General features: G+C 41.8%; 1 protein-coding gene across 2 annotated transcripts in view; it reads right to left on the bottom strand.

Annotated features, from left to right (window-relative positions):
- Positions 1–26,915, bottom strand: part of TMEM245 (transmembrane protein 245) — a 98,417-nt gene extending 71,502 nt beyond the window's left edge. For both annotated transcript variants that reach the window (XM_044265183.1, XM_044265184.1), the window contains exons 1-3: positions 26,328–26,915; positions 15,330–15,447; positions 13,649–13,750 (exon numbers count right to left, since the gene is read on the bottom strand). In XM_044265183.1, the coding sequence (XP_044121118.1) occupies positions 13,649–13,750; positions 15,330–15,447; positions 26,328–26,915 (808 nt within the window). The remainder of the gene's footprint in view (positions 1–13,648; positions 13,751–15,329; positions 15,448–26,327) is intronic.
- Between the last annotated feature and the right edge of the window lie 811 nt (positions 26,916–27,726).

Here is a 27,726-nt window from a genome sequence, read left to right as displayed (position 1 = left end):
AAAAAAAAAATTTACTGGCCAGTGAGGTCTGTCTGTAATGGTCTAATCTGCTATGGAAGACAACACAGACTAGCACACACAATACCAGGTTCTAGCATGCTTTCCTCCTCCAAGAGACTGGAAAGCTAGACTACATTCCTTAAACTCCATTGCAGCTAAGGTCCCATGTATAACGGAGTTTCTACACACCAGTCCAAGACATAGAAGACCATAGTGGGACTCACAGTAATTTGGACACTTGGGTGTCAAACAGTCATGGAGATAGATGGTATTTCTGCAGGAAGTTACTTAGCAGAAGTTCTAAAAGTTCTGCTGGCTGATCTCTAACTTTGTGGCAGCTGTGGCATCTCTGCTCAAATAGTCCTTTGGTGTCATGGAGTACTTTTCCCAGTTGCACTGCTTCTGCCTGTGTCAGACCCAAGCTTAATTGTCTGGACTTCCCAAAAAGTCTATATGCTAACAAATACCTTTTTCTATGCAGACTAGCTAGTGTGGATTCTACTGTCCACAACTAAGAACATTAACACTCATAGAGATGGAAGGCAGCTATGCTCATCACTATACCACCAACGCAACACTCATGGAGATGGGACCCCACTTTTGGTAGGCCAATATACAATGCAACAACACAGAATGCTGCCAATGAAAAGAGCCTTGACCACTCAGAAAGCCAATGAATTTCAGGTCCAATGAATTCCACCTACTCAGCAAATCCAAAGCTGGCCATCTCCCAGAGGCAAGCAGGCTGGGTCCTGAAATGGCTCACCAGTAGAATGAAACATCAGGATCAAGGGCTTTTATCTTGCTCAACCATATCCTATTCTTCCTCTAATAAATGCCTAACAGAGGTTTATTTTCAGGCAATCCAAGAGAACGTCAAACTCATGATCTGGGAAGAGAAGAGTTGGGACCTATTCTTCTAGCCTAAGTATGAAAGGTGTTTCTTTCACACCACTAAGGGAACAGGATGAGAGGAAAAGACATTGCCTCTCATGTCTCACATGTTCTCATTACTCACTGTATTGAATGCTACGGATAAAGACATAGACCCTGCCCTCATGGAGTCTAGTGGAAGAGATGGATACAAATTAAAGAACCACATGGGAAAAAAATTCTTACCGTACTTAGGGAATAATTTGTTAATTCACCTTTAAAAGGTGGGGGGCACCTGGCTGGTTCACTTGATAGAGCATGTGTGCGACTCTTGGTCTCAGGGTTTTAAGTTTGAGCCCCACACTGGGTGGTGCACAGATTACTTAAAAATAAAAAACTTAAAAAAAAAAAAAACCACACAAATGTGAATGTATACAAACTATGGTGACTGCTATAAGGAAACATACCAGTTATTTCATGAACTCCTAACACAAAAAAATCTGACTTAGTCTGAAGAATCATAACAGCTTCTCTTTAAGAAATGAAAAAGAAGCTGAGAATCAGACAACAAAAAGAAATAAAAGGCAACCAAATTGGCAAAGAAGAAGTCAGCTCTTCGCAGATGACAAGATTCTCTACGTAGAAAACCCAAAAGATTCCACCAAAAAACTGCTAGAACTGATACAGGAATTTAGCAAAGTCGCAGGATATAAAATCAATGCACAGAAGTTAGTCGCATTTCTACACACTAACAATGAGGCAGAAGAAAGAGAATTCAAGGAACTGATCCAATTTACAATTGCACCAAAAACCATTAGATACTTAGGAATACACCTAACCAAAGATGAAAAGGATCTGTACTCTGTATAGAACACTCGTGAAAGAAACTGAGGAAGACACAAGAATGGAAAAATATTCCATGCCCATGGATTGGAAGAACAAATACTGTTAAAATGTCTATGCTACCCAGAGCAATCTACATATTCAGTGCAATGCCTATCAAAATACCATAAACTTTTTCACAGAGCTAGAATGAATAATCCTAAAATTTGTATGGAACCGGAAAAGACCCTGGATAGCCAAAGGAATGTTGAAAAAGAAAACCAAAGCTGGTGGCATCACAATTCCAGACTTCAAGCTGTATTACAAAGCTGTCATCATCAAGAAGGTATTGTACTGGCAAAAAACAGACACAGAAATCAACAGAACAGAATATAGAACCCAGAAATGGCCCTTCAACTCTGTGGTCAACTGATCTCTGACAAAACAAGAAAGAATATTCAATGGAAAAAAGTCTCTTCAACAAATGGTGTGGGAAAACTGGACAGCCACATGCAGAAGAATGAAAATGGACCATTCTCTTATACCATATGCAAAAATATACTCAAAATGGATGAAAGACCTCAATGTGAGATAGGAATCCATCAAAATCCTAGAGGAGAACATGAGCAGCAACCTCTTTAACATCTGCTATAGCAACTTCTTACTAGATTCATCTCCAGAAGCAAGGGGAACAAAAGCAAAAATGAACTATTCGGACTTGACATCAAGGCAAAAAGCTTTTGCACAGCAAAGGAAAGAGTCCACAAGACTAAAAGGCAACCTATGGAATGGGAGAAGATGTTTGCAAATGTATTATCAGATAAAGGGCTAGTATCCAAAATCTATGAAGAACTTACACCCCAAAGAAAACAATCCAGTCAAGAAATGGGCAGAAGACATGGACATTTCTCCAAAGAAGACATAAAAATAGCCAACAGACACATGAAAAAATGCTCCATATCACTCGGCATCAGAAAAATACAAATCAAAACCACAAAACCACCTGTCAGAATGGCTAAAATTAAAAACTCAGGAAACGACAGATATTGGACAGGATGCAGAGAAAGGGCAACCCTCCACTTTTGGTGGGAATGCAAACTGATGCAGTCACTCTGGAAGGCATTAAGGAGGTTCCTCAAAAGTTAAAAATAAAACTACCCCACGAAGCAGCAATTGCACTATTAGGTATTTACCCAAAGGATACAAACATAGTGATCCAAAGGGGCACATGCACCCCAATGTTTACAGCAGCAATGTCCACAATAGCCAAACTATGGAAAGAACCTAGATGTCCATCGATAGATGAATGGATAAAGAAGAGGTGGTACACACACACACACACACACACACACACTCAGCCATCAAAAGGAACAAAATCTTACCATCTGCAATGACGTGGATAGAACTAGGGGGTATTATGCTAAGCAAAATGAGTCAGAGAAAGACAAATATATGATTTCACTCATATATGGAATTTAAGAAACAAAACAGATGAACATAGGAGGAAGGGAAGGAAAAATAAGATGAAAACAGCAAGGGAGACAAACCGTAAGAGACTCTTCACTATAGGAAACAGGCTGAGGCTTGCTGGAGGGAGATGGGTGGGTGGGGAGGTATATGGGTGATGGGCATTAAGGAGAGCACTCAATGGAATGAGCATTGGATGTTAGAAACAACTGATGAATCACTAAATCCTATCACTGAAACTATAATACCCTATGTTAATTAAATTGAATTTAAATTAAAATAACATAAAATGCCAAAAAGAGAAAAGAAAATGAAGCTGATATACCAAGGATGAGAAGGCATTCATCAAAAGAATGTAAAGAATAACATTTGGGACAGCAGGAAGTGAGTATGAAGGCTGTTAAGTGAAGACACTAGCATGATAAAGATAGTGTAAGAAGGTCAGTGTGTCTGGAATCTGGTATCTAATAAACCAGGCTGGACATCGAGAGCCAGATGATGCAAGTCACAGAAGACCATGGTAAGTACTTCAGGCTTTATTCTAAAAAGAGCAGGGAAGGAGTGAAGAATTTTAAACAGGATAGTATTTCTACTGAAACGTCACTGAGATAATTGTAGCTCTATGTGCAATTGTAAGAAATGACACAGAGAGATCCTGTCTACACTTTTCGCAGTTTCCCCCAGTGTTCCCCTGCAACACTGAGGCACAGTTCTGTGCTTGGGATTATCAGCATGGACACAAGATACAGGACAGGCTCAGCACGGCAAGGATCTCTCATGTTGCCCTTCAGAAGCACACCCAGCCTCCCAGTTTGCAAATAAATGAACAGTTTTGAGATACAGAAAGATCATGCTTGCTGTCTGGTCAAGAGCAGATTGGAGGGGACCAAGAATGGGTACAGGGAGAGAAGTGATGGCAATACTACAGGCAAGACAAGATGACGGCACGGTCTGCAGCAGCTAGCAGGGGAGATGTCAGAAAAGTGGCTGCATTTATGCGGCACCTGGGTGGCTCAGTGGATTAAGGCTTCTGCCTTCAGCTGGGGTCCTGGTCCCAGGGTCCTGGGATGGAGCCCTGCATTGTACTCTCTGCTCAGTGGGGAGCCTGCTTTCCCCTTTGTCTCTCTCTGCCTGCCTCTCTGCCTACTTGTGATCTTCGTCTGTCAAATAAATAAATAAAAATCTTAAAAGAAAAAAAAAGTGGCTGCATTTAAGAGGCAGGGAGTAGTCAAAGTGGACCAGACTCGATGATGAACCCATAAACGAAATGAAAGATAAAGGGTCAAAGGTAAGCCCCAAGTTTCCAGATTAAGGTTGTAAAGATAATCACGAGGGAATACCATGACAACAACGACAGAGGGGAAACAGAGGAAGATTTGGACAGATTAACGTGCTTCTTTAGACTTCCAGACAGAATTTTCAAAAACAAAGTGATTACACCAGAGACAAGACAGGATTTGGCTTTCTGCGCACCCGAGAGAGGTTTCTCGGGCTCCACTAGAGAGCGGAGGAGGGAAATGCCTGATGACTGATGGCCTGGGACAGCAGAGCAGAAGCAGAAAAAGACTTCCAGTCAGAATTCAAACAAAGTGTTCTCCCTGATGTAAGATTTAAGACTAGTTGAGGGTCCTAAATTACTAAGCCCACCTCTTCACAAGCAATTTAATCAGGTAGTGACTCATCTTTGAGAGATTCTGAAAAATGAGTCCCTTGTAGTAAGTCGTTCTGCAGTAACAATGTCACAGCTCCTCAACAATGGATTTTCGGTTTGGCTGCAGTTTGACGTATTTCTCAACTCCCACTAAGTCCTCATTCACCAAACAGGTGACTAGGCTACACGCTGACATAAGAGCCTGAGACCCAAGTCCCAAGCTCAGTTTGAGATTTAGATTACTAGTTATGAGTCAGTTAAGTGAGGAGCTAATCTAAAAACAGGCATAGCATATTTGAGGAGTACAGAATATGGAAACCTAATCCATGCTTGGGAGGTCAAGGAGGGGCCTCCAAGGGCCTGACAAAAATGGTAAAAGATACCACCCTTATAACCCATTTCAATATGTTATCCAGATTTTAAAAAGACACAGGAAGTCAGTCTTGGAGGGGATGAGAGAGGCTGGTGTCTCAGAGGTAGGTGGAGAAAAGATTTTCCAAAAGACTAAAAAAAAAGCAGATGTAGCAGAATGTCCTTTTCAAAGGACTCTAAGAAGCCCAATAAGGCCAGGACAAAGGCTGCAATGAGAAGAGGGAAGAGACGCAAGGATGCAGAAGGAGATCGGAGCATCGGAGAATCTCACATTTACTAGGCCCCCAGGCAGTAACACCTGTGCAACCTAGTGGCTGCAGAGCACAGGTGAGGAAACGAGACTGTCCAGGTTCAAATCCCTGGTCTATTCCTTACTAGCTTGATGACCATGGGTAAGTCACTCAAAATCCTCATGTATGAAATGGGGCTTATATAAATCCCTATTTCATGTGACAGTTAAGTGAAACAATACATATGAAGTAATCAGAACAATGCCTGGTGTGAAGGGCTTGCTCAAAAAATGTTAGCTATTGCAAAACTACGGTTTTGGTACTATTGTAAGGGCCTACTTAGCCAGAGGGAGCCATTTTGTGTTTATGCAGTGAACTTAAATTGACCCTGGTCCTTCCAGAGGAACTTAATTGCAAAGCCCAGATACCAGGGTGGGTCAGACCAGCTGGAGACATCCAATCAGTGGGGCACGCATATATCTAATAGGGTAAATTGAAATTCAATTGGCTACCCGTGTGTGACCTAGCATGACTGTGCAGTTTTCTCTGTGTGTCACAATCTCATTGACCACCTGTGTAGAGCCAGGCTCAACCACCTCTATAAAAGTTAGTCTGTGAGGCTGGGAGGGGTTCGCCTCTTTGTAAGAGACGGCCCTGACTGGTCAGTTTGATTCTCGATGCTTGGCACGAAATAAAGCTTTGCTTAACCTTCACTTTCTATCAGTCTCATTCCTTTGCTCACAGACCCAACAGTATAAACTATGAGAAAAGCCACTAGTACTCCTACAGTATTTGTCGTGCCTACCATCCCCTTTCTATTTCATTTTACGGCCATTTTCCTAGATCTTAGGCCCTTAGCATACATTTCAAGATCTCCCCACAGAGTTATGTGAAATATCTTGCATCCAGTAGGCACTGACAGACTTGAGGAAAAGTTAAGACCAATTAATTAAACCTTCACAATTATCACTTAAAGACTCTCCACCTTGCTGACGTCACTAAAATAATGCAGTCAATACTCAATGAATCATAGCTAAATCAATGAAAACTATGCAATAACATCCTCGCTGATACACAAGTAATTAGACAAATTTTTAGAGTGCCAGAAACTTCGCGAAGGAATGAAGAGTAGCACACGGGGGAAATGCAGAGTGTCTGAAGATTATGGATGTAAGATTTGACAACTGTTCTTATTCATCAAACTGGCACTTCAATCATTTCTGCCTTAGTGATATCCTCCCGCACTTCAAAAACCCCAAGGGTTCTGGCAGAAACGATGAATAAACACACAAGAATGCCAGGACAGAGAACCTAGGCAAAGTCATGGTACTAGAAAAGAAGCCCCAGCTAAAAACAGACACACAGAAAGGGCACATAATCTTGGGACCTAAGAACCATAAACAAAAAAAGGAAGAGCATCCAAGGTTTCAAGTATCCGTCTACCCAGGGCAGGGCCAGGGTCAGGCAGAGGCCCAAATAACAGCAATCTACACAAGGCCAAACAAGCAGGCCACTAACATTAGCAGCCTAGCACTAGGGGACAGAAACACATGGTCTGGCAAGTAAGACACTGATCACATGTTCACACCGTATCTGTTAATACGGCCAGTGCAACAACGGGCACAATAATGTTTCTAATACCCGGAGGATGATATATTTCGAGAACAGTCTAAATGAGGAGATACTCGATCTCCTTAGTGATAGTGACAGATGCCAGAAATACATCCAAGGATACTTACTGGAAGGGGCTCTACCACATACCAAGTAAAATCTCCCCAGCATGCAAAGCTCCCTTTGAAGAAGGCTTCTGTTTCCATCACTAATGTGGAAAATATGCCTCTTCAAGGGCTTCTAGTATCACTTCACTCTACTACGGTCAGTAGCAAGGGCTTGGATATGGACCAGTAGCAGTTTCTCTAGGCCTATTTAACTGACTGTCAGATGGGGCAGTAACAGATAAGCAATAAGAAACTCAGTTTGTTCCTTTTCTTTTTCCAGTTTGGGCTCAACTGCACCAAACTTGTTCACTCATGTTACATGTTATCCCAAATGATTAAGGCAACTACTAAGCCTTCCCTGCCAAGGTATTTCTGATCATTTATAAACAATCCCCAGCATCTCGGACCCAGTCGTACTTGCCCATACTTGTCAGACTAGGTGACCAGGTAGTACAAGTACATACGGTGCTTGTTTGCCTAGCTTTTGAAAAAGCACTTCTAAGTGTAAATTAACTCAGAGTAAATGGCTTTCCGAGTCTCCGTTTCTTCATCTGTAAAATAAGTACCAAGTCCATGGGATTATTAAGAAAATTATGTAAGATAACATGTTTAAAGAGCCCAGCGGGGCCTCACTTATGGTGCAATTATTAACAATGCAAGTGTTCTTTCCTCACAAGCCAAAGGCATACCCTGAAGTTGGACTCCAGGTTTCTACCAATTGAGAAATGATCCAGGAGGCAGAGAAGCTAGTTCTTGAACTTGTGGTAGGCTAACAGGGCCCACAGGTAAGACTGAGGAGCTCATGACTATAACTGAGTACAAGAGAGATCAGCACTCACTCCCTTTTCAGAATGACTGAAATGACTGAACTTGTTCAAAGAGCCTGGTGAAGGGGAAGAACACCAAGCTTAGGATCAAGGACCCTCAGTTTTAAATATTAGTTCTAGGGGAGCCTGGGTGGCTCAATCATTAAGAATCTGCCTTCGGCTCAGGTCATGATCCTGGGGTCCTGGAATCAAGCCCCGTATTGGGCTCCCTACTCAGTGGGAGGCCTGCTCCTCCCTCTCCCTCCCTGCCGGCCTGTGTTCCCTCTCTCACTGTCTCTCTCTCTCAAGTAAGTAAAATTTTTAAATCAATTAATCAATCTTAGTTTTACCAGTTGCCTGTGTGAGCAAGTTACCTAAACTCTAAAATTAAATGTCTTCATCACCAAAATGGACATATCCACTTTTAAAAGTTTTTTGGTGGGGGGGAAGGATGGGGGGTATTTATGGATTAAAAAGTACATTTTGAAACACAATAGGCACTTAACAGTGTTTCCCTCCATTATCTTGGAGTTCCAGAAAATGCCAAGGAAGAGTTCCCAAGGTCTATGAGAAAACCATAGAGTAAGGCCCCTGGGTTCAGAAGGAATCACTGAAACTAACTCCACAATGATCCATAAGAAGAGTTTTCCAGATCTAGGAACTAAACAACCTTCATGCTTTGATCCAAAGCACTAATCCTGTGAATCCAGTGGGATTCAGGTCCTCCAATGGGACAGTAGAAATGATAAGGAAATAATAAGTGCACACATTGCCACAGCATGCATTAAAGCCTTCCTGTGCCTAAGTATACTATAATGACATCTACAGGACAGAACTGAATGTAATACAAGCAAAAGGTTGTCCTGATATTGACTAGATGGTTTGGGTCCTGATGCCTAAAAGAAACAAGGTTCTAGAGGCAAGAAGACTCAGAAATTTAGGGGGAAAAAAATGTTTAAAAGGCTTATTTTATGATGAAGATTACCTAGACTAGAAATCTGTAAAAGGGGGCACCTGGGCGGCTCAGGTGGGTTAAGCCGCTGCCTTCGGCTCAGGTCATGATCTCAGGGTCCTGGGATCGAGTCCCGCATCGGGCTCTCTGCTCAGCAGGGAGCCTGCTTCCTCCTCTCTCTCTCTGCCTGCCTCTCTGCCTACTTGTGATCTCTCTCTGTCAAATAAGTAAATAAAATCTTTTTAAAAAAATAAAATTAAAAAATTAAAAAAAAAAAAAAGAAATCTGTAAAAGGGGGCACCAGGGTGGCTCAGTGGATTAAGCCGCTGCCTTCGGCTCAGGTCATGATCTCAGGGTCCTGGGATCAAGTCCCACGTTAGGCTCTCTGCTCAGCGGGGAGCCTGCTTCCCTCTATCTCTCTCTCTCTGCCTGCCTCTCCATCTACTTGTGATCTCTGTCAAATAAATAAATAAAATCTTTAAAAAAAAAAAAAAAAGAAAGAAATCTGTAAAAGGATTCTAGATCAAGAATAATTGGGGCAGCTGGATGACTCAGTCGTGAAGCATCTGCCTTTGGCTCAGATCATGATCTCAGGGTCCTGGGATCGAGACCTGGATTGGTCTCCCTGCTCAGCGGGAAGCCTGCTTCTCCTTCTCCCACTCCCCCTGCTTGTGTTCCCTCCCTCGCTGTCTCTCTCTCTCTCTATCAAATCAATCAATCAATCAATCAATCTTCTAAAAAAAAAAAAAAAAGAATAATCTATTCTGGGGGCACCTGGGTGGCTCAGTCAGTTCAGCGGCCAAGTCTTGGTTTCGACTCAGGGGATGAGCTCATGGTTTTGGGATCTGGCCCCAGGTCAGGCTCCAAAGCTCAGTGAGGAGTCTGCTTGAGAGTCTCTCTCCCTCTCCCTCTGCCCCTCCCTGCACTCACTCTCTCTCTCACACTAATAAATAAATCTTTAAAAAAAAAATTCTCAAATAGACTGGAATCAGAGTAAACAAAACAAAACCAACATTTTCAAATCTGTTCTCAACATGTGTTCTATGTCTCTGTGATTCCCTTCCCTGTAATAGTCTAGAATACAAATACCAGAAATCTGGCTGGCGTGCCAGCACAACACTATGCTGGGTTTATCACTGAAAATAATAATCAAACATGAAAAATAATAATGGTAAGAATCAAACATGGCCTTTTTACTCCCACAACTCAAAAACTTGGGTCTTAGAATCCCGCTGCACAGCTCCCTAAGCTGCCATCCCCAGCTGACTAGAATTTTTTTTTTAAAGACTTATTTGAGAGAGAGAGAGAGAAAGAGAAAACAAGCAAGGCAGGGAGGGGCAAAGGGAAAGGGTGAGAAAAACTATCAGACTCTGCGCTCAGCAAAAAGCCAACACAGGATTCAATCTCACAACCTTGAGATCATGACCTGAGCCAAACCAAGAGTCAGAGGCTAACCGACTGTGCCATCCAGGAGCCCCATAGCAGACTAGAATTTACACCCAAGAAATCAATTTTAACCTACACCATTCATAAACTTGTAGCAACATATTCACTAAGTCCTGGACAAAAGTAGTCAAGATGAGAACACTGTCCTTAAGAAATTAAACACTGACCTACCGTAAGATCCAGCAATTCCACTTTGGTGTATTTATACAAAGAAAACAAAAACAGTAACTGGAGAAGATTTCTATGGCCCCATGTACATTATAGTATTACTTAACAATCACCAAGATATGGAGACAACCTGTGTCCATCAATGGATGAATGGATAAAGAAAATGTGGTATGTGTACATAATGGAATAAGAAGAAGAAGAAATCTTGCCATTTGTAACAGGATGGATGGACCTTCAGGCATTATGCTAAGTGAAATAACTCAGAGAAAGACAAATACCATATGCTCTCACTTGTATGTGGAAACTTACACACACACACACAAATGCACACCAAGCTCACAGATACGGAGAACAGATTGGTGACTGCCAGTAAGAAATAGAAAAAAATGGGTGAAGGGAATTAAAAGGTACAAACTCATTATAAAATAAGTCACAGAGATGTCACGTACAGCATGGTGTCTAGAGCAAGCAAATAATACTGTACTGCATATTTGAGAGTTGCCAAGAGAATAGATCTTAAAAGTTCTCATTGCAAGAAAAAAATACTTTTTTGTAACTACATAAGGTGACGGATGTTAACTAGGTTTCTTACAATCACTTTTCAGTGTGCTGTTCAAACATCAAATCCTTGTTGTACACCTGAAACTTATTTAATAATATATGTCAAATATATCTCAGAAGGAAGGAAGGAAGGAAGGAAGGAAGGAAGGAAGGAAGGGACTTTCCAGATAAACAAAAAAAGAAAACCATCCTGGGATGAAGGGTGAGGGATAAGCTGAGTTATCTGAATCATCACTATTAGCAGAAAACGGGCGGGGGGGGGGGGGGATAAAGGTACCAAGAGGAACCAGTAGTGACCGCTGAGCTTTCGACAACAGCTGTCAAAACAGGAAGTTCACGTCTACTGGTCTGATACAGAACCACAGAGTCTAACAGATTGTGACCAGGAAGATAAGCCAAGCGAAGAAAATCGAGAGAGAGAGCAAAATAAAATCTTCCCTATTTTCCATTGTCAGAGAGATAAGGTTTGCAAACAAAATAAAAACCAAAGAGCAACTTAATTAAAAAACAAAACCAAAAACTATGAGGTAGCTGTACCAAACACCTTGCGACTAACACACAACAAAGAGGCTAAGAGTACTGCTGTAGAAGAATGCTGGTCACAGAAAGATGGTCATGACACGGAGTTGAATAAAACGTCGATCACAGTGGGACGCCTGGGTGGCTCAGTTGGTTAAGCGGCTGCCCTCAGCTCAGGTCATGATCCCAGCATCCTGGGATCGAGTCCCACATCGGGCTCCTTGCTCAGCGGGGAACCGGCTTCTCTCTCTGTCTCTGCCTGCCATTCTGTCTGCCTGTGCTTGCTCTCACTCTCTCTCTCTCTCTCTCTGACAAATAAATAAGTTAAAAAATATATAAATAAATAAATAAATAATAAAATGTCGATCACAAAGGAGAACCTTCACCATAAGCCAGTTTTCCTGGGTTTTAAAGTCTGAAGGCATAGGAGTCTTAAGGCATTAGTTAACATTGAGGTGGAGAGTGAGATTTTGAATGATTTTTATTTTCTTTTTGTTTGTTTCTCCAAGTTAATGACAACAAAATACCAGGGAAATTAATTTTTCTGAAAAATGTGCTGCAAGTAGTAATTTGCTTTTACTTTATGTATAACCCTCAGAAAGAAGGAACATATGTCGGTTGCTGTGGAAACCGTGTGCTGGTCAGATCGACCCTCCAGTAACAGCTATTTCCACAGGGATGGATAAGGAGAGGTCCAGTCTGATGATCTGAGGACCATTAATATCCCCATACCCCACCTTACAACTCATTAGAAACCTGTATCTTTAATAAACTGTTTCTGGATATAAATCACTTGCAACCAGGATATTTAAAAATACTGTTTCAGAGAAAATGGTGTCTTCAGCTTTTACTGAAAGTTCCAGCCACAGCAGCCAGGCCAAAAAAGAAAACATCTGAATTAGAAAGAAGGAAAACGATCTTTTTTCACAGATGACACGATCTTATATATGCATGATCCTACAGAAGCCATAAAAAAATATTAAAGCTTATTAATAAATTCAGCAAAGCTGCAGGACCCAAGATCTACCTTGAATTTGGCAATGGTGTTTTTAGATAGGACACCAAAAGCACAAGCAACAAAAAAATTGGAAAACTCATAAAGATGTGGAAATTAAACAATGCAATTCTGATTAACCAATGTGTCAAAGAAGAAATCAAAAAGGAAATCAAAGAGTATCGTGACCCCAAGAAAATGGAAATACAACAAATGAAATTTATGGGATGGAAAAGCAGTTCTAAGAGGACAATTTAGAGTGAGTGGTAAGTGCCTACATTAAGAAAAAAGATCTTGGGCACCTGGGTGGCTCAGAAGGTTAAGCACCTGCCTTTGACTCAGGTCATGGTCCTAGGGTTGTGGGATCAAGTCCTGAATCAGGTTCCTTGATCAGCGGGGAGACTGCTTCTCCCTCTCTTCCTGCCCCTCCCCCTGCTTGTGTTCTCTCTGTCTCTGTCTGTCTCTCTCTCTCAAATAAATAAAATCTTTAAAAACAAAGAAAGAGAAAAGATTTCAAATAAATAACCTAACTTCATGGTGAGCTGATTAATGAATACAGGTTTTCCTATTAAAATGTCCTAAAACTAGACAGAAGTAGTGGTTGCACAACAATGTAAATGTACTAAATCCACATTTAGAAAGCTAATCGTTAATTTTTTATGAATTAACCTTTTTTTAAAAGATTTTATGTATTTCACAAGGAGAGAGAAATCACAAGTAGGTTGAGAGGCAGGTGGGGCAGGGGGAGCAGGCTCCCTGCTCAGCAGAGAGCCCGATGTGGGGCTCGATCCCAGGACCCTGAAATCATGACCTGAGCTGAAGGAAGAGGCTTACCCCACTGAACCACCCAGGTGCCCCTGAATTATACCTTTCAAAAATGAAAAAAAGGGGGAAGGAGTCAGATACAGTCTTAAAACCTAAAATATTTTATATGTTTATTTTCTCTTCATAAAATACCACAAATTTTAAAACAGATTTAAAGCACTTTCATCATTGCATGTTTTTTTTTCAATAAAGCTACTTTCAAATACTTCTTAAAATAATATTAATAGAATGCCCCATTTCTTACCAGAAGACTCTTTTCCATTCTGTCTCTCATAGAGGGTGCCCACAGACATCAGGAAAACAATAACCAGGAACACTGGAATTCTCCATGAGCCAGCCAGGGATGCTGAAAATTTATTAAGAGTTAACATTTTTAGTTAAATAAAAATCTAGCACTTGTCTTTAGAAGACTCAATTTATTCTAAGCAGTAGTATCTGAAGGTAGAAGTTAGACTAGGGAAAAAAAAAAAAAAGGCCAGTAGACTGACAGAACAATTTGGCATAGATGTCATTAACAAAATTATTTCACAGGGAAGACAATTGTTTTAAAGGTCATAAGACAGATGAAACCTCAGTTCAGGACTCCTCTCAGTTAAATCCAGCCCTACTCTGAGGCCCCTGGTCTAAAGGATTGGGTATGTGCCAGCCTACCCTGAATGGGCTTCTATTGCCTGAGGAATCAGGTCTGTTCTAAGGTACACCAGTGTTGAGGACAAACCTGAACTCAAGCTTTTTGTTTAACCCCAAAATGACCTGCATCAGGCACAGAACCTAAAGTCATGGGACCTGACTTCATTTCCTAAAAATACCACTGGGGGTGAACTCCCATCTCTCAAGAAAGGGTGAAATGGCCCAGAAGACCACTATGAAAAGCTTCAGTGTATCCTCAATGTAGAGGGCAAAAATGCTAACCTTTTTGGTCCCTACGTATAGGCATTTGTCTTTCCCTGAGTTGATCTAGAACCTCCTGGACTGCTTGTCTCCCTCTGTTACCTTCCCCAAATTCAAAATGAATCACGTCAGACTCATCAGGGGATCTTGCTAAAATACAACATCCTCCTTTAGGGTTCCAAATCAGCAAAGCTTCTTAGAAAGTAATGTTTTGTTCCACATCAGACTCTAAGCAAAGATCTACCTTCAATCAGCCCCGATTTTTAACCAGCAGCTCTAAAAACTACTTTAGATAGGCTAATTACTGCTCTAGATAACTGAATTTTGTTTTTATTTATGAGAACCTAATGCTTCCATAAGCTTAAGACCTGGAGACAAAAGAGTCCCTGAAAAAACATCACTCTACAATATCCTAGCAGGTACCCTGCTAATAGTAACGAGTCCCAAGTAACAGGGAACTCATCATTTTGAGCAGCTAACACTGATCAACGTGACGCTGAAGAGATTTGTCTCCCTGAAGCTACTCATTGCTCTGACACCTCCCCCTCATGGTTACAGAGATCTGTTTAAACCGCTCTTTCACAGGACTGTCCTTCAAATACCTGCAACAGGCTTCCATATTTTATCTCCTCCTTCCCTCCACTCATAGAGCACAGCCCCTTCTCTCATCCTGAGTAAATACCTCTGGTTCCCATAACTGTTGCTCACACACTTGACTGCTTAGCTATATTCTCCTTAAGTTTGACACTCAGAAGTGCCCATCATGGTGCAAGGGTGTCCTATTTTTTAAGATACATTTATTTTTAAAGGACCTTTTGAAAATGAAGATTCTATATAATTAAAAGACAGACATGTTAAAGCATAACATTTGTATTAAAGATTAAAGAAGGATTAAAGCACATTTTCTGAAGATCATTTTAAAGAATGTTAAATGCAACATGTAACACATACAAAAAATACAAAAAATTCACTTCGGTACACAGGATCAGCCTCTGCTGATCTTAAGCTAGACTTTCTTAGAAAAAGGGACCCACCTAAATGAAAAAGCAATATAATCCAGACAGGAATTGAAACTGCTCTCAAGTAGCGTTCAGTGCTTGCATTCCACTTGAATGAAACAGTCAACACATAGCCAACTACCAACGTCCAGATCTTAAATGAAATATAGACACAGTTGTAAATATATATACATGAAAATAAACATATAATCATACAAAAATCTGCAAACATCTATACATTTAGAGAGCTGTGGATACAACACAGATAAGATGAAGGTGGTCGTGCTAAACACATGTGTAGACTTTCTTCTTCTGTGTAGATAAATCAAGATTTGAAATAAACAAGCATTTGAAAACCAGCATATGTAACAATGTTGTTGTTGTTATTATTATTATTATTATTATTATTTGACAGAGAGAGACACAGAGAAAGGGGGAACACAAGCAGGGGGAGAGGGAGAAACAGGCTTCCCGCCGAGCAGGGAGCCTGATGTGGGCCTCGATCCCAGGACTCTGGGGTCACGACCTGAGCCGAAGGCAGATGCTTAATGACTAAGCTACCTAGGCATCCATGTAGCAATATTATTTAAAGAGTCTCACAGTGCCTGGTTGGCTCAGTCAGTGGAGCGTGTGACTCTTGATCCCAGGGTTGTGAGTTTGAGCCCCACATTGGGTGCACAGATGACTTAAAAATAAAAATCTTAAAAAGAGGGGCGCCTGGGTGGCTCAGTGGGTTAAAGCCTCTGCCTTCAGCTCAGGTCATGATCCCGGGGTCCTGGGATCAAGCCCCGCATCCAGCTCTCTGCACAGCAGGGAGCCTGCTTCCCTTCTTCTCTCTCTGCCTGCCTCTCTGCCTACTTGTGATCTCTGTCAAATAAATAAACAAAAATCTTTAAAAAAAAAAACAGTCTTAACAACAAAAAAATACCATATAGTTTTAAAAATATGTTGAAGTTCAAAAGCTATTGTATACGTAAAGATGCTTAAGATAAAAATATTCGTTTTTAAGCTATGGACTTAAAGTGAGAGCTTAATATGGTGAAATTCCTCAAGTTTCTCTACATATTAATATTTTAAAAGAACAACAAAAAAGAAAGCTTCCCCAGGACACCCAGGTGGCGCAATCTGTCAAAAGACTCTTGGTTTTGGCTCAGGTCATGATCTCAGGGTCCTGGGATGGCGCTCCATGCTCTGCATTCAGTCTGCTTGACATTCTCTCTCTCTTACTGCCCCTCCCACTCATGCTCACTCTGTTTTTCTCTCAAATAAATAAATTAATCTTAAAAAGAGAGAGAGAGAAAGAAAGTTTCCCAAAAGAATCAGGTTAAAAGATTCTATCACATCCTATGAACTCTTGCTTGTTAACTGTGAAAATAATTTTCTTAAAAAGCTAAGAAGAAGGCAGCCTGTGAAGTGCGACCCCTGAAATAATCCAGGTAACAGATGGTTAACCCTAGTTGAGCTGTGTGCACAGCTCAAGAAGTGTAGCTAAAAGAAAAAAAATTACCAGAGGAAGAAACTGCAAGAGCTGAGGACAAAGGAACCACCAGGGTCCCCTCCTCAGTTTTCCCTCCACTAAACCAAGGGATCTAGCACTAAAGGAATACCTACAAGAGCCTACAGAGAAACTCTGTACTAACATTTACAAAAGATGGAAGGAATACATAACCCACAACGATGTGAGCACCAAGAACCTATTAAAAGAACCTGAGGGTACCTGGGTGGTGCAGTTCATTAAATGTTTAATTCTTGGTTTCCGATCAGGTCCTAATCTCAGGGTCTTAAGATCACGTCTGGCACCACACTCAGTGTGGAATCTACTTGAGATTCTCTCTCCCTCTCACTCTGCCCCTCCCATTCATGCACACACTTTCTCTCAAAATAATTAAGTCTTTAAAAATAAAATAAAATAACCTGAATCTTGGGGGGGAGGGCAAATTAAAAACAAACAAACAAACAAACAAAAAAAAACACTCCACAACTTTAAGTCAGAGAATGAAGAAAAAGAACTAATTACTACAAAAGAGGGGGAAAACAAAAACTATCTCCTACTTTATTTGGGTCATATCAATCAATAAAATAGTCTTTTGGTCTTAAAACGTTCACAGCTTCTGACCTGAGACTTCAGCTTTGGAACTTTACTAAATAAGAATAAATTCTGCAAAAGCCTTTATAACATAAAGAAGTTCATCACAGTATCGTTTAAAATAGTGAAAAGTGGATAATCTAGTAAGTCCCACAGCTGGGAAGTGAGTAAGGAGGATTTACTCAATAAAATGTATGCAGCCATTAAAATTGGGTTTTGTAAACAAAACTATATAGTTAGAAACATTCCTAAGATATTCTTAAAGAAAAAGCAAAATACAAAAATCGCATACATATGACATGTTTGTATCTACTGTGTGGCGGGAGGTAAAGGAAATGTACTAAGAAGTTAGTAGTTATATTTTCATGGTGGTTTTACTTTTTTGTGTATTTTCCTAAGAGCCTTTAATGAGCACTAATTATCTTATCATAGAAAGGATATTAAAATATATATATATATATATATATTCATTCTTTTTTTTTTTTTTTTAAAGATTTTTTATTTATTTGTCAGAGAGGGAGAGAGAGCACAGGCAGACAGAATGGCAGGCAGAGGCAGAGGGAGAAGCAGGCTCCCCGCTGAGCAAGGAGCCCGATGCGGGACTCGATCCCAGGACGCTGGGATCATGACCTGAGCCGAAGGCAGCTGCTTAACCAACTGAGCCACCCAGGCGTCCCAGGATATTAAAATATTCTTCAAGCAACTCCAGTAAAGATCAAGAGATCTTAAGCCCCTTAATATGAGCACCTGGGAAGTGAGACCACAGCTGCTTCAAAACAGTTCAAGCCTGCAGAACCACACAAATTTAATCTGGTAATTCAGAGAATCTGAGGTAGGGCTGTAGAGCTCAGACCAAAATCTGAGTATAATAATAATACATTTATATAATACTTACTACGGACCAGCCTCTGTTCTAATGCTTTATATATATATAAACTCATTAAATCTTCATAACCCCCGAAATCAGTACTATTACCATCCCCATTTTACAGATGAAAGAAACCGAGACTTTGGGGGCATGACCTCCTCAAGGTCACACAGCTAAAAAGTGAAAGAGCCAGGATTAGAACCCAGGAATCTGGATCCAGAGTCTGCTTTCTTAACAGTGAGGAGAAAGAAGGGTGTGTGCTAAAAAAATAAAGATGAACAGCTGCTCCAGTATTCACAAGCAAAAATAAAAAATAAAAAAGTCTGTTTTGGTGACTACAAATTGCTGAAATAAAAAATGATCCCCAGTAAATGGTCCGTTTTCAATGGTTATATCACACACTGGTTATCAGCCCACCCCATGAAACATTTAGTCAGTAATTCAGGTTAGAGACTAGAAGGCTTATTAAGTGAACTCCCAGGTTACACAAAACTGGGAACACTCAATAAAAACTGAGATGACTGTAATGATTCAAAATGATATTCTGAAGCTAGAAAAGGGCTAATTAAAATAAGATTAAATATAATAGAAAGATCCAAAAGTTTGCTCTTAGGTTCAAAACTCAACTGCACAAGTATTGAACAGAAAAAGGACAGCTAAACTACTTTCCAGTTCAGTGAGTCAGCAGTATAAATGGTGTGAGTGCCTCTTAATAACTCTCGTATCAGGAGAAATGACTGTTTCAATGACTTTTGCACTACTGAATTATAGCAATAAAATTCAGAATGGGAAAGGAAAGAGAAATCACAACAAAGAAGATACACATATACATGGGGGAGAAAAAATTGCTTAGCTTAGAAAAGAGAAGGAAATATCAAGATTTGATAACTATCTTCAAATAGCTAGGAGAATGTCTTCTGGGAGACACATTCGCCTTAATCGCCCATGGTCCTGAGCAGGAGAAATATGTGGGAATTAGGAAGCAGCACATTTCAGTTCAATATGAGGATAAATTTTTCTAACAAACTATAGCGGTCTAAAAATGGAGTATTTTATTTGAGCAAAAGCTGTCAGGGATGACAAAGCAGGAGAGTCTGCTCTCCGTGAGACGCTGACCTAAAGGATCACAAAAGGCATATCTTTTCATACTTTGAGCCTATGATGTTTTAAAACTGATCTCCAATAAGTTTCTGATTCTTACCTTGACTCATAAGGAATCAGTATCACCTACAGGGAGAGAAAAGACTTCATATTTCAGATTTTTTAAGGAAAAAGCATGGTCTAAAGAGAAGCACATATTTTCCCCTAGTAAACCTAAAACTCATGGATAACCTCATTTCAGTTTAAAATAACAACTTACTAAGGGCGCCTGGGTGGCTCAGTCGGTTACATGCCTGACTCTTGATTTCGGCTCAGTTGTGATCTCAGGGTCATCGGGCTCTGCAGTGGGTGCAGAGACTGCTTAAGATTCCCTCCCTCTGCCCCTCCCTCACTGTTGCTCACATTCTTTCAAAAAAATAAAAAATAAAATAACAACTTATTAAATACACTCCCCAATTCCACTTCTAAACTTGGTTTACCGAAGCACTACAGACTGTGCACAGAGATATGAAAATGTTCACTATGGCAGCATAAAATATTAAAAAATTAATAACAACCTAAACATCATTTTATAAGGGACTCTTTAAATAATGGTACCTCAAAAAACTGGAATAATTATTCAGACTTTCAGAGGTGTGATGAATATCTACATTCAATGACACAGCATAAATGCATACATGTGTAAATTTACAATAGTGAAAATACACTTGCCAAAATATTTAAAAATATTATCTCTGGATGGTTGGATTTCTGGAGATAATTTGCTTATTTCTGTTTTTCTTCAAGTGCTAAATTTTCTAAGATTATTATCTTTATAAATAGCAAATTTTTTTAACTTAAAAAAAAATCTCTCTTGGCCTATGGATTTTTTCTTTCAATATTCTAAAGTGTCTCCTCAGAAAAGATGCACAGAATATTAATTCAAAAAGCATGACCATCTGTAAGCACCAGAGATTTTTTGCTAAGCCATATTATACAAATTATCAATGTTTTTAAAATGTTTATCAGATTATCCTAATACAAATTCTGAGCTATAATAATCTGATAGGGACACTTCCTAAAACATCTGGAAAAAAATTTTTTATACTATAGTACTATTAAAAAGAAAGAATTTTATCTAGAAGTGCTAACAAGGAAAGATGTTCTCTAATACAATGATAAAGAGCAAGGTGCAAACATATATATATGTTACCAATTTTTGTTTGGTAAAACAAAACCCTATACTTTGTATGTTCACATAAGCATACAAATAAATTTAGAAGGCTATTCATCAAACAGTAACAGTAACATCTACACAGTGGGAATGGTGACAGAGAAAAGAAATTATTCACTTTACCATATAGACTTCTGCGCTGCTTAAATTGATTCTTATGTAACAAACATGTTTTACTTGAATCAATTTTTGAAACTGCTAAATATTCTTTAAAACAACTTTACCAAAAATAAAGATTTGTACTTTCAAATTTCATACATAATTCTAGGATGGATTCCTACAAGTGTGTCTTTAAGAGTTTTTTTTTTATTTCTGTCTCTATGTTTAGCCTCTGAGCAAACCTGTTCAAGTATAAATTTTCTTCCAGCCATAAATCAATGAACCACAGATTATAAATAAGAGGTCATACTTCCTCAAATTTATGTTCTTTAAAACAATGTATCCTTCTCAAATACACATTCAATACTCATTTTAAAGCACCCATGTGCGCTAGATACCATATAAGATGCCCCCTAAAAACTGGAGGCATTTATTTAGCACTACAAGCAAGCTAATAAACAATCCAATTTCCTTTCATCTGGCTAATTAACCACATACACTTTTCTGATTAATTAAAATATTAAATGCATTAGTAGACTTTGCCTTTGAGATTGCTGTATTTATCATCATGTGGGAATTAACCAGAAAAGCAACTCGGCTTGTTGCTGTTGCAGGTTTTTGTGAAACAGCTTCCCAAGTCTTACCGAGAGAAGCAAAGCACAGAGAACGATCCAAACTGCACAAATGTACAAGTCTCAAACCCTGGTAGCTTCAGGTACTTCAGCCTCCTTTAAAACAGCTTTATTCTAATTTGAAAACTGTACTCTTTTATGGTGTGGCAACTTAGAGTCAAGAACCTTTTCTAATCAGAGGCGCCTGGGTGGCTCAGTCAGTTGAGCGTCTGCCTTCAGCTCCGGTCATGATCCCAGGGTCCTGGGATGGAGCCCTGCATCGGGCTCCCTGCTCAGCGGGAAGCCTGCTTCTCCCTCTCCCACTCCCCCTGCTTGTGTTCCTCTCTCGCTATGTCTATCTCTGTCAAATAAATAAATAAAATCTTTGAAAAAAAAAAAAAGAAGAAGAAGAAGAAGAGCCTTTTATAATCAAAATCTTTGAAAAAGAACCTAAGCACTGGAAACGTTCCTCCTCACGGATGCCAGGCGAGCAAAAACACACCTAGAAGAGGTTCCGAAGTGGGATGGAGGGGGCCTGGCTGGCTGACAGATGTGCACTTGCTAAGAGCCTTTTGAACAACAATGACAAACACTTCGGAACCGCACGAGGAACCTTAGAAATCATCCAAGCCAAACCCACACTTCACCAACTGGAGTTTAGTAGCTCAGAGAAGAGCCTTGGTCAATCCAAGGTCACAAAACAAGTTACTGACAGAGCTCGGTTTAGAATTTATAGTCTCAGGGCGCCTGGCTGGCTTAGTCAGAAGGGCAAGCAACTCTTTGATCTCAGTTCAAGCCCTATGTTGAGCAGAGAGATTACTTACAAAATAAATTAAATAAATAGAATTTACAGTCTTCTCGCCTTTCTTCGTACTTCTATGTTACTTTGTAACATGGGAATAGTGGCATCGGGAACCATGGAGAAATCAAATCCATCACTATTGCAAAAACTGTACATGGTCTCCCAATATTCTAACATGTCTGAACTAAGGAGAGGAACATCAAAACACTCCCAGCAAAGGGGGAGGGGAGGGGTGGGTATTAGCTTTTTTTCAATTTTATCTTGACAACTCCACATCATGGGAAGGTGCCAAGGGCCCCAAGGACTGTGTCACATGTGAGCATGGTGCAACAGGTGATTTTTTTTTTAAGTGTTTAGAAACCACTTACTAAGTCCATACAAAATTCTAACATCTGAAACCGTTTAAAAGAGCTACTCATACCATAAGTGACTAGTCTGTACTTGTAAGCAGGACAGAGTGTTAGGAGACTGAAGAAACCGCAAGAGTAAGGCGAAAAGGAACTGAACTAGAAGGATAAGCAAAAAAGGAAAATACAGGTACTGAAGCCACTACAAAGGAAAACTATTTCCAAACCACTTGGAAATAGCTGAACAGATACAAGGATAAAAGAACAGATGACCAAGGTCACTAGATGACTAGAATCCAAGGGCCTTTGGGGAAACATCCATGGTTAGTCTGGTCCTGATATTCTTTTATGTTTCTTTCCCCAAATAATTAAAATCAATTTTTATTTTAGAAAGTTACATTAAAACATTTAAACACAATGTAGCAGGGGAAACCTTTTAAAAATTCTTACCAAAGGTTACTCAGAGAATTCTGATCACAAAAGGACTTACTGAAAAAAAAAAAAAAAAAAAAAGGACTTACTGATAGGTCTGCTGAAGAGCTTTTACTGACAGAATAAAGAGATCAATCTCTAAGTCAATCGCTGAACCAACAAAATTCCTCCCTCCTTCATAGGAGGTTTTTTTCTGGTTAATTCCCACATGATGATAAATACTGCATCATAGGACAATCGTGAGAATAAAGCAACACCCATGAAAGCACCTAATCCGGCACTTGGCATATGACAGATTCTCAAAAGTTGGACCTTAAACGTATGAACTGTCGGCTCTACAAAATGTATATTTGCTTATATGTGACTTTTCTCCCTGCCTTTCTCATCTACGTCCCTCTTCGGCAGCAGGTGCAAATTTACAAGTTGTCTAGAAAACATGGACTCTTTTTCAACGCCAGCCCGCTCTGCTTGGGCTCAGAGAACCACAGCGACGGTGAACTATGAGATAGAAAAGTTACAGAGTGGGCCCCTTGCCCAGTCACCCGACATTCCTCCACTTCGTGTCAAGCTTTAATCAGCCTTTTTGGCTAAGAGCTGAGGACTCCCTGTCTCTGTTTCCCAAGTACACCTCACCCCATCCAACCACCCATGCCTAAGTGCTGGTTCAAGAAACCACAACTGCAAGCCTCATTTCTCTCAAACTCAGATCAACCTAGGGGGGACCTTCTCATTCAATTTAACCCCCTCTACCACTCCCACTCACTCCTAATTAACTCATACGGTTTCTGTTATAATGGTTCTGTTTTCCCCACCCCACTTCTCCCATGCCCCATCACTGCAGTCAAACTGCTGTTTAAAGCCTTTTAAAAATCTTAATTAACTTGACTACCCCAACACCCATTCCCTGCCACAAAATCAATACTGGCCCTTACTTCTCTTCCACTCATCCTCAACTCAGATTAGAGTAGTTAGGTAAAATACAAAAATGAGGGTTTCTCCTCTGTAAAGAGATACACAAAATGACATACACGCAGCTACAGGCACTTCCCCACTGGTACTTAACTTCCTCATCTCTCTTCACTGAGGGTAACTAGAAGAAATGCCCCCACTTTCCACTGATCCTGAAGTATGAAATTACACTATTCACACATTAGACCTTTTCTTTTCCAATTTGCTACAGTTTGGTGGATATCCTGTTTGGCCTCGCCTAAAATAATTTGCACTAAATTGCAGTATCAACAGTAAAAATGTCAGCAGAAACCTTACATGTGTCTGCCTCTGACAAGACTGAATTTCTTGGATAGAAATCAAGTCACTGTATTTATATATATATATATATATATATATTTTTAAAGATCATACTTATTTGACAGAGAGAGATCAGAAGTAGGCAGAGCAGCAGGCAGAGAGAGAGAGAGGCAAGCAGAGAGACAGAGAGAGGGGGAAGCAGGCTCCCTGCTGAGCAGAGAGCCCGATGGAGGGCTCTATCCAAGGACCTTGAGATCATGACCCGAGCCGAAGGCAGAGGCTTAACCCACTGAGTCACCCAGGTGCCCCTGTATTTATATTTCTTAACAGCATTCAGTATTCTGCCTTATATGAGACATTCAATCAACTTAACTGTGCAACAAGGTAAAGGAGAAATAGCACTGAAGGTATAACAGGGCAAAGGAGACGTGGCGTACTCCACAAAAGCAAAGCATGACTTTCTTCACACTGTGTGACCTCGGGAACAACCACATTCTCTGTGCCTTAGAAGCCTCTCCTGAAAAGTGGCAGGCATCTGGCAGTAAAAATGTATAAACTCCGGGATCTCTCCCATCGGACAATCCGGCAAACCCTGTTGAGTTCAAAGGTCATTCCACATCCCTCCCTCCTACCACAATTTAAATAGCCCAGGCCACTTAAAGGCCAAAGCTTGTCTGTCTGATCACAGGCTACATACCAAAATTATGGACGAGGGGTTCCCCATTACCTTGCTGGTCCATGACATGTGTGTGTGCGTGTCTTCTCCAGGAGAACATGTTCACATACAATTATATGCACCTTGAAGACAAGGCCTGCATCTTATTCCTTTAAAACCTCCTACACATGGGCGCCTGAGTGGCTTAGTCCTTAAGCGTCTGCCTTTGGCTCAGGTCATGGTCCCAGGGTCCTGGGATCGAGCCCTGCATCAGGCTCCCTGCCAACGGGAAGCCTGCTTCTCCCTCTCCCACTCCCTCTGCTTATGTTCCCTCACTGTGTCTCACTGCCAAATAAATAAATAAAATCTTAAAAAAAATAAAAAAACCTACACAAAGCCTAGTATCCATCAACATATTCAAACACCTTTTGATGGAAACTGAGAGGTGGCCCTGACAGAGCAAGGGAATACAGGAGTTCTGGGATCAAGCATCATTCTACAAATAACCTTGGCAAGTCAAAACCCTATTAGACACATAAGGGGAATTATTTTGCAACTTGATGTCAAGGCACACTGAACACTGACAAAAGCGAATAAAATTATTCTTAAAGGGTATTGTTTATTGACAAATTAGCCTTATTGACAAAATAGCCAAATTAGTTTGACAAATGCGCATTAAACAGCCACCTGTTTTTAATAGTCCTCAGTTAAACAGCTGGGTATTAAGTGGTCTACAATCTAGTCTGAGTTAGGAAGTATGCCCCTAGATTATCTTCAAAATCCCTTCCAATTCTAAAGCTCCCTAATTTTCTAAGAAAATAAGCTCAGAGTGATCTAAGAATCACAAATGTGCCACTCCTTCACCTAGCCTGCGTAAGTAATCCAGGCGGGAGGCGAGGTACTGCGGTACAGCTTTTCCTCCGCAGGTGGTTCCCAAGAAGTAGACTGTGGCGTGAAGCAGGCCTGGGGCCTCTCATCTGAACTCAGAAACTGCACGGGCCTTTGAAGAATGCTTTGTTTTAGGACTTGAGCAACTGGAGTCAACCGCTCCCTTCCTTGTCCCTAACTAGCCCTGGCCTGCCTGGTTAAAAAAAAAAAAAAAAAAAAGTTACCTGTCCCATCTGCAGAATGTCAAGCTGGACTAGGATCCGTTAGGTCCCTTCCCGCTGCCATCCAGAAAAGCCCCCTGTGAGAACTGAAGATGGCCGGGGCCACCACCACCCTGCCCTTCCACTGGCCAGGGGTAAATTCAAGTCCACCCGCCCATGCTCAAAACTCAACCTGCAGAGCCGCACTGCGATTCCCCCCACCTGGGGACACGTCCCCAGGAGAGGGTCTATTAAGATGGGGCCGGGGGACAGGGAGGCTGCTGCGAGGCACACCCGCTCTCTCTTTGGAAGGAAGCGGGCGGAGGTCTTCAGCAGCACGGGAAGGAGGGCGGAGACTCTGCAGGGTCCCCGCACTGGTGAGGAGGAGCTGCAGGACAGCACCGCCGGGACTCAGGGGTGTGTAGGGCGGGCCGCCGCGCGCCCGCCGGGCCCCCGGACGGAGGCCGGGCCGCCGCTCACTCACCCACAGGCTGCTGAAGTAGTCCAGCCCGCGGCAGATGAGCGCGCCGACGTGCGCCAGCAGCACCTGCACGCCCAGGTAGCTGCCGAGGCTGTAGAGGCCGTAGAGGAGCGGGCCGCCCGCGCCCAGCAGCAGCAGCAGGCGGCGGCGGCGCAGCGCCTGCTCGCCCAGGGCCTCGACGCCGTAGTCGGCGAAGCAGAGCGGCAGCAGCAGCGCGGCCAGCACGATGGGCGTGTGCGCGCGGTGCAGGCGCTGCAGCCAGTGGCGGCCCAGGCGCGTCAGCGAGCTCTTGAAGGGGTGCAAGAAGGTGCCGCACAGCACGGCCCACAGCAGCGGCCGCAGGAAGGCCTCCAGGATGAAGTAGACGAGCACGGCGGCGCCGCAACACAGGCACACGAACAGCACGGCCCCCGTGTTGTAGAAGGCCTGCTTGATGGGCTTGTCGAAGCGCAGCGCCAGCGCCGGCGTCCTCGGCGTCTCCCCGCAGCAGCCGCCGCCGCCTCCCGGGCCCACCGGGCGCGGGACCCGCAGCACCCGGCCCGGGGAGCCCCGGGGACTGGGCGCTTCGGCAGGGCCGCTGCCGTCAGCCATGGTGGCTCCGCTGCCGCCGCCAAGAGGCGGTACTGGGAAGCCGAGCGGGAGGCCCCGGAGAGAGGCAAGGCGCACCGCGCGCAGCATTATGGACGTCGTAGTTTCTAGCTGGGCACTCGGCGCCTACAAGACCCTTAAAGAACTACAACTCCCAGAAAGTCTGGAAAGAGTTCTTTCGCCCCCGGGTTCCTTCGCCTATTGGTCCCTGCAGATGCAGGTAACAGGTTTCTAGGCTCAACATCTTCCAGGAATGTGGTGCAAAAATGTCGCTTCACCCATTGGTTAAAGTCAACTTTTCAGGAGGCGGAATTTCCAAAGACGCACTATATTCGCAGATCGAAATTCTAGGCTGTACTTTAGAATCCCCGGGGTGGCGAGGATGGGCCGGGGGTTGGGGGGTAGTACTTAAGAAAGACGGATCCCCACATTCCGTTCTCTTGATTTATTTAAGCAAAGTGTTTGCTCCCGTGCAGTACTTAAATAACGATTACCATACCGCAGACTCTGTTCCAACTTCCTCATTCATTGTATCCTTTGAACAACCCTCCAGTTATTATCCCCACTTTACAAAAAAGAAAACTGAGGCACAGAGAAGTTAAGTACTTTGCCAAGGGCACACAGCTACTGAGTAGCAAAGGCATAATTCAAGCGCGGAATCTGACTCCTAAATCTTTTGTCTTACCTGTTGTACTAATTGGTCTGACTAGTGATCTCTGGCATGTTATTTAAAGCTCCCCAGTGCACTATGAAGTACAGCTACTGTTGACATGGGGGGCAGATGTCATGTGAGCGAATCTAAACTTCTAAAAGA

The sequence above is a fragment of the Neovison vison genome, chromosome 9 (genome assembly GCF_020171115.1).
Source record: "Neovison vison isolate M4711 chromosome 9, ASM_NN_V1, whole genome shotgun sequence".
In the NCBI taxonomy this organism is placed as follows: domain Eukaryota; kingdom Metazoa; phylum Chordata; class Mammalia; order Carnivora; family Mustelidae; genus Neogale; species Neogale vison.
The sequence above is the reverse complement of the archived record's forward strand: the minus strand, read 5'-3'. Positions and strand labels throughout refer to the sequence as shown.